This window comes from Vicugna pacos, chromosome 17 (assembly GCF_048564905.1).
Source record: "Vicugna pacos chromosome 17, VicPac4, whole genome shotgun sequence".
NCBI lineage: Eukaryota > Metazoa > Chordata > Mammalia > Artiodactyla > Camelidae > Vicugna > Vicugna pacos.
Window position 1 is genome coordinate 45,860,014 of NC_133003.1, and position 6,633 is coordinate 45,866,646.

The 6,633-nt window shown below is 49.8% G+C and overlaps 1 protein-coding gene across 1 annotated transcript; it reads left to right on the plus strand.

Annotated features, from left to right (window-relative positions):
* The first annotated feature begins 349 nt into the window (after window positions 1-349).
* Window positions 350-6,048, plus strand: BHLHE40 (basic helix-loop-helix family member e40). The gene is made up of 5 exons (XM_006196512.4): window positions 350-732; window positions 898-967; window positions 1,235-1,342; window positions 2,298-2,421; window positions 3,731-6,048. Exons 1-5 carry the CDS (start codon window positions 653-655, stop codon window positions 4,582-4,584), a joined length of 1,236 nt encoding a protein of 411 aa, XP_006196574.2. The 5' UTR covers window positions 350-652; the 3' UTR covers window positions 4,585-6,048.
* The last annotated feature ends 585 nt before the right edge of the window (window positions 6,049-6,633 follow it).

Sequence of the window (6,633 nt, forward strand, 5' to 3'; positions counted from 1 at the left end):
GCCCCCCACCCGGCTGGGCAGGACCCAGGCCGAGCTGCCACCCCCTCTTCGGGGAAAGGCAGCCGCAGACACCTGGGGGCCGGGGCTGGGGGTGGGGGCTCCCTGGCAGCCGCGGGAGCGTTGTCCAACACGTGAGACTCATGTGATGAAGCCGGGGGAGGGCGGGCAGGTCGCTCCTTCCCTCCCCGGCAGCGGCCAGACGTGCCTGGAGTCACAGGGTAGAACACGTAGCTCCAACCCACCCACTCGCTCCCATTTAACCCAGCCCGCAGCCTCTCCATTACTCCTCGGCTCGTCTCCCCCCCACCCCCCACTCTGCCCTAACCGCCCCCCCCCGCCGCCGCGCTCCCTCCCGCCTCCCCGCCCGCCCCACTTCTCATTCACTTGGCTCGCACGGCGCAGACGGCGCAGGGAGCACACACCGCCAGTCTGTGCGCAGAGCCGGAGCCAGAGGCCGCGGGGACACCATGCACGCCCCCAACTGAAGCCGCACCTCAAAGCCGCCACTCCTCGCAGCCCAGCGGATTTCAGGGAGCTCTGCCTCAGAGGAACCCTTGAGGAGGGACCCTCCAGAAGCCCCTTCCAGGACAGTCCTCACAAGACGCTCTGCCACTGCAGACAGGAGCGCACAGTGGCCCCGGCTCGCCGCGCCATGGAGCGAATCCCCAGCGCGCAACCGCCCCCTGCTTGCCTCCCCAAAGCGCCAGGACTGGAGCCCGGAGACCTACCAGGGTAAGCTGGCACCCCCGGCCCCTTCAAGCCTTAACGCCACTCCTACGTTCTGCGCGGCTTTCTACTCGGAGTAGCTCTAAGCGCATCCGGGGGTTCTTGCCCCCAGGGCTCCTACAGCCGGTGCGCACTCAGAGTCACGACCCTTCCTCGTTCCTCTTCCTGCAGGATGGATTTTGCCCACATGTACCAAGTGTACAAGTCGAGGCGGGGAATAAAGCGGAGCGAAGACAGCAAGGTAAGAGCACCGCGCCCCAGGGGACCCCAGCCCCTAGCACGCACTGAGTTTCCAAGAAAAGTTTTCTCACTTTGAGGTTGGAGGGGGTATGCAACGTGTGGGCTCCGTGACTCTCTACTGAGTGGCTTCGAGAAAGAGGGGTAGAAGGTGGTTCTGGGTGTGACTCTGCTCGGCTGCCCCGACCCTTCTCGCGCCTCGGGGTGGGAGAGGAGAAGGACTTTTCATCCCCTTCCTCCGGCGCCCACCGTCTCCCCGTGCGCCTTGCAGGAGACCTACAAACTGCCGCACCGGCTCATCGAGAAAAAGAGACGTGACCGGATTAACGAGTGCATCGCCCAGCTGAAGGATCTCCTCCCCGAACATCTCAAACTTACAGTAAGTGAGAAGCTGGCCCCTCTCCAAACCGGCTCCTCTGCCCAGAGGGCGGGCGGGGGTCACTCGCCGCCTGCAGGACCAACCGGGAACTGCAGACCAAATGGCTGGATCCGAGTTGGTGGGTGGCTCAGTTTGGAGGTACCCTTCCTTAGTCCCAGAATTTTCTGGCAGCCTCAGGCAAATGAGGTGAGAGCCGCCTGTACTTCTCCACGCTGACTCCAACACCACTAACTGGCTGGCCTTCCTGAGCAAGAGTTTAAGACTTTCCCTTCTGGTGATTTTCAGTGTTTCCTAGTCTTCCTGACTTGAGCAAACCAAGCAACCCACGATTTTATTTACCCCCTCCCCTCAACCCCTTTTTAAAACAAGAGGACTTGTTTTGGTGTGTGATTTTCACGTCCTGTCCTTTCTTGGCAATAACCAACAGTTTACTAGCTTGGCAGCCTTTGCTTAGGGAAAGGGGAAAAAAGAATAGTATTTAGGGAGGAAGAAAAAAGCCTAGATGAGCTGGAAGTTGTGACAGAGTGTCAGGAAAGAAACTAGGGAAAGCCTCTTGGCTGCCAGACACAGTAGAAGTCCCTCCTCGGTTGACACCACTGCAGAGAAATGTTATCTCCGAATTCCCCTGAGTTAAGGTCAACATTGGCTGCTGGAGAAATTTATCTGTCAAAGCTTTCTCCTAAGGTAGCTGCTGCTTCCAAAATGCCTCCAAAGATGAGTGACACTCGTTTGTTGGTCTTTAATCAGAACTATATACATATGTACATATTTTTAAACATCGTCTCTAAATGTAAAACTAAATTTAGCCAACCAGGAAAGGCCATTTCTTTTTCTTTCTCTTTTTTTTTTTTTTTTTTTTTTTTTTTTGCTTTAGAGACATAGCTCATTGCTAATAAATGTCCCAGAGGTGAGACTTCTCTGAGCTCACTGCTGACTGAGGCTCTTTTTATTCCAGACTCTGGGTCACTTGGAAAAAGCAGTGGTTCTTGAACTTACCTTGAAGCATGTGAAAGCGCTAACAAACCTAATTGATCAACAGCAGCAGAAAATCATTGCTCTGCAGAGCGGTCTGCAAGCTGGTGAGTACCCCAGTCTGGCTGTCATCTCTTAAGAGTTCTAACGCAAACAGAGAGCCTGTGGGCTCAACATCTGGTATAATAAACATCCCTGCAACAAATTGCTTATGCACATTCACTGGGGGAGATGCTATTTTACCTTTCCGAAAAGGTCAGACTTTTCATTTGGAATGCTGCTGTTTGCCACCTGGTATGAATACATATTAGTCAAATGGTAAAATATTTCTGTGGCATTTTGGCTTAAGAGTTTCTGGGTTCTGGGAGTTTTCCCCCTTCCCTTTTAAAATGCCAAGGCACCTATAATTTGCACTGTGGGTGTTTTACAGTTGGTCCTCTTAGCCCTGTTTCATTGGAGAATAAATCACGGGTATGCTCCCAGTGTTTTTCTATTTCTCTACTTCCTTATCACTCAGTGTGTGGTATGATCCTGGCAGGATGACAGCAGTTTTTCCTGCATTTCATGTGGTTCCCTGAATAGCCACTAGGTATCCTGGCGAATTACACAATCTAACGAAACTGAAGTTTCATCATCTGTTTCTCCAGACTTCCAGAGAATCATAGTCACCTTGTAACCATCTCGTCTCACCCCTTCCAAATAATACTGTACAAACTAGGGCAAAATTCTTCTCCCCACTGCCTCATTCCATTCTCTGCCCTCCTTTCCAAACTAGTATGAGGAGGATCACAGAAATACAGCAGGTGCTTTTGTCAGTTTCCTCATTGAAAATGGGAAGATGATCATACCTAATTTCTTGGGGATCACAGATAGAAAACACACGTAACACTTAGAAACAGCCTTTAAAGATTACAGCACGACTGCAACTTGTGTAAGTCATTGAAAGCAAGCTTACTTTTGGTGACGTTGTTCCTTCATCCTCATTTTACGACTCTCTGGTCTCTGTCCTTGCTCTGGTAAGACTGATGTTCTATAAATTGACTTTAGTTATTAACATACTAGGATGTTCATTGCTGTATCACTTATAATGAAAACTCAGGAACAACTTACAAATTCAACAAGAGGAAATAGTGTGTCTTTATTAAAGGTGGTTTATTTCTATGATGGGATATTATTCAGCCACTACAAATCATATTTTGTCTCTGAATGGTAGGGTGACGGACGATGTTTCTTTTATTCTTTATACTTTTCAGTGTAATCCAGATTTTCTCTGATCATGTTACTATTGAAGTTAGGAACATAAACCGGCGAATGCTATAAACAAAAAGGAAAGCTCCCGGTCTTTGGAATAAAGGTATATCCAGATGAACCACAGGGCTTTCTGACATGTCTTCCTTTGTATCTGTGTTGATCCAGGTGATCTGTCGGGGAGAAGTGTCGAAGCCGGTCAAGAGATGTTCTGCTCAGGCTTCGAGACGTGTGCCCGGGAGGTGCTTCAGTACCTGGCCAAGCACGAGAACACCCGGGACCTAAAGTCTTCGCAGCTGGTCACCCACCTCCACCGTGTGGTCTCCGAGCTCCTGCAGGGCGGTGCCTCCAGGAAGCCGTCAGACCCAGCTCCCAAAGTGATGGACTTCAAGGAGAATCCCGGCTCCCTGGCCAAAGGCTCTGAAGGCCCAGGCAAAAACTGTGTGCCCGTCATCCAGCGGACTTTCGCTCACTCGAGCGGGGAGCAGAGTGGCAGCGACACGGACACAGACAGCGGCTACGGAGGAGAATCCGAGAAGAGTGAGCTGCGCGTCGAGCAGCCGTACTTCAAAAGCGATCATGGACGCAGGTTCATGGGAGACAGGATCGGTGCTATTAAGCAAGAATCAGAAGAACCCCCCACCAAGAAGAGCAGGATGCAGCTCTCAGATGATGAAGGCCATTTCCCGAGCAGTGACCTGATCAGCTCCCCGTTCCTGGGCCCACACCCTCACCAGCCTCCCTTCTGCCTGCCCTTCTATCTGATCCCGCCCTCGGCCACCGCCTACTTGCCCATGCTGGAGAAGTGCTGGTACCCCACCTCCGTGCCCGTGCTGTACCCGGGCCTCAACGCTTCCGCTGCAGCCCTCACCAGCTTCATGAACCCCGACAAGATCTCAGCCCCCTTGCTCATGCCGCAGAGACTCCCTTCACCCTTGCCACCCCATCCGGCCATCGACTCTTCCGCCCTGCTCCAAGCTCTGAAGCAGATTCCCCCTTTAAACTTAGAAACCAAAGACTAAACGCTTCAGGGGATCCTGCTGCTTCGCTTTCCTTCCTCCTTACTTCCAAAAAAAAATTGTGTTTGTGAGTTTAGCAAGATTGTTCTGGTGTGTATGCCAAGATCATCTGAGGCGGGGAGAGAAGATTCAGGGGTGTGTGTGTATGTGTGTGTGTGTGTGTGTGTGTGTTGGTATGGGACATTAAAGCTCCTTTTGGCATAGGGAAGATGTGAAGGATTGCCTGACATCAGGAGATTTGGGGGGGATTGTAGCAGACCTCTGGGCTTTTCCCCACCCAGAGAATAGCCCCCGCTGATACAAATCAGCTGGATTTTCAAAAGCTTCAAAGTCTTGGTCTGTGAGTCAGTCTTCACTTTGGGAGCTGGGTCTGTGGCTTTGAGAAAAAGGTACTTTCAAAGGAGGGCTTTCCAGAGTGCCTGTTCCCAGCCAGCTCTTGTGACCCCACCCTTCTCCCTTTTATTGTCGCTGTGACTCACCCTACGGGGAGAGGGCAGCCAGACGGAGCTTTCTGCAAAGTGGTGAGGTAGCAGACACTGGCATAGCACGGTAGTGGTTTGGGGAGATTTCCGCAGGTCTGCTCCCCACCCCTGCCTCGGACGAATAAAGAGAATGTAGTTCCCTACTCAGGCTTTCGTAGTGATGAGCTTACTAAGGAACTGAAAAGGGCCCCCGGGTACAAGCCCAGCTGCCAGGGAAGGGGGGAGGAGTCCCCCGGGCCTCTGGCACCTGTTTCTGGTCTCACCTAGAAACTGCTTCGCTGTCCAGGGAAACACACCAGGGTCTGAGAGATGCAGGCGCCTAAAGTTCCAAGCACCCGAAAGTGCAGAAAAACCGAGTCACACATTGCTACTTTTGACAAGCAAAGCTCGACTCTCGGTTGTCAGCTCGGTCCTAAAACTCCTTTTAACCAAGCTTAGCTTCTTAAAGGCCTAACCAACCCTTGGCACAGCAAGATCCTTTCTGCAGGCTATTTCCCCTCGCCCGACGGCACTTGGAGTGTCCTTATGGCTAAAAAGGATTCTGTCTCCTTCAAAGAAGTTTTATTTTTGGTCCAGAGTACTTTTCTGACTTGTCCAGCTAGGCCTGCACCAGCTTTTCGAAATGCACTGTGCTTGATCGCTGATCGTGTTTTAACTTTTTCTTTCCTTGTTTTTATTTTGGTATCAAGTCGTTGCCTTTATTTGTAAAACTGTTATAAATATATATTATATAAATATATTAAAAAGGAAAATGTTTCAGATGTTTATTTGTATAATTACTTGATCTACAAAAGTGAGAAAAAAATGAATGTATTCCTGTTTTTGAAGAGAAGAATAATTTTTTTTTCTCTAGGGAGAGGTACAGTGTTTATATTTTGGAGCCTTCCTGAAGGTGTGAAATTGTAAATATTTTTATCTATGAGTCAATGTTAAGTAGTTGTTTAAAAATACTTAATAAAATAATCCTTTTCCTGTGGAAGAGAAAGATGGTCTCCTGCATTTTTTAAATAACTCTCAAGGGTGTGATGGGGCCGGCTCCTTCTGCCTTCCCGTCTTGGCTGAAGGCAGCAATTAGTTAATCTTGGTGTAATTTCATTCAGCTTTTTGTGTGCATCGTACTCAGTCAGTCAGACAGAATAAGCTTAGTCGATTTAGTAGGTAAATATTTGTTTAATTGTTTTCTGAAACCAGCTCTTGCCAGAAGTTCACAATTGTCCTGTGCCTCTTTCCAGAATTAAGCAAAAAGTGTATTTTTCCCCAGTCTGCTTTTGTCACAGTCCTTAGAAACTGACAGAAAGTCAAAGCATGAAATCGTGGGCCTTAGGGTCTGGGGAGCTTGCTGGAGGGAGGAGTAGGCACATTGAGAAAAGATTAAATGGATTATTTTGCAATAATATTCGCTCCTGGGGCTTGCTCTTTGCCAAGACAGACGCAGTGTAACTTCTTGAATCTCCAGCAAGGTCTAATGGATTTGCCATATCCTGTCCTACTGCTGCTGAAGGCAACATTCCGTGATTATTTTCTACATCCTTCCTGGACTTCCTCTCATTGGGTGTGTTTGTGCGTGAAT

What these genes read in the sequence shown, in the direction of transcription:
- BHLHE40 (XM_006196512.4), top strand. Translation starts at nt 653, where the DNA reads ATGGAGCGAATCCCCAGCGCGCAACCGCCCCCTGCTTGCCTCCCCAAA. An exon ending in GAGCCCGGAGACCTACCAGG is followed by an intron (nt 733 to 897) that starts GTAAGCTGGCAC and finishes CTCTTCCTGCAG; the next exon opens with GATGGATTTTGCCCACATGT. An exon ending in CCGAACATCTCAAACTTACA is followed by an intron (nt 1,343 to 2,297) that starts GTAAGTGAGAAG and finishes TTTTTATTCCAG; the next exon opens with ACTCTGGGTCACTTGGAAAA.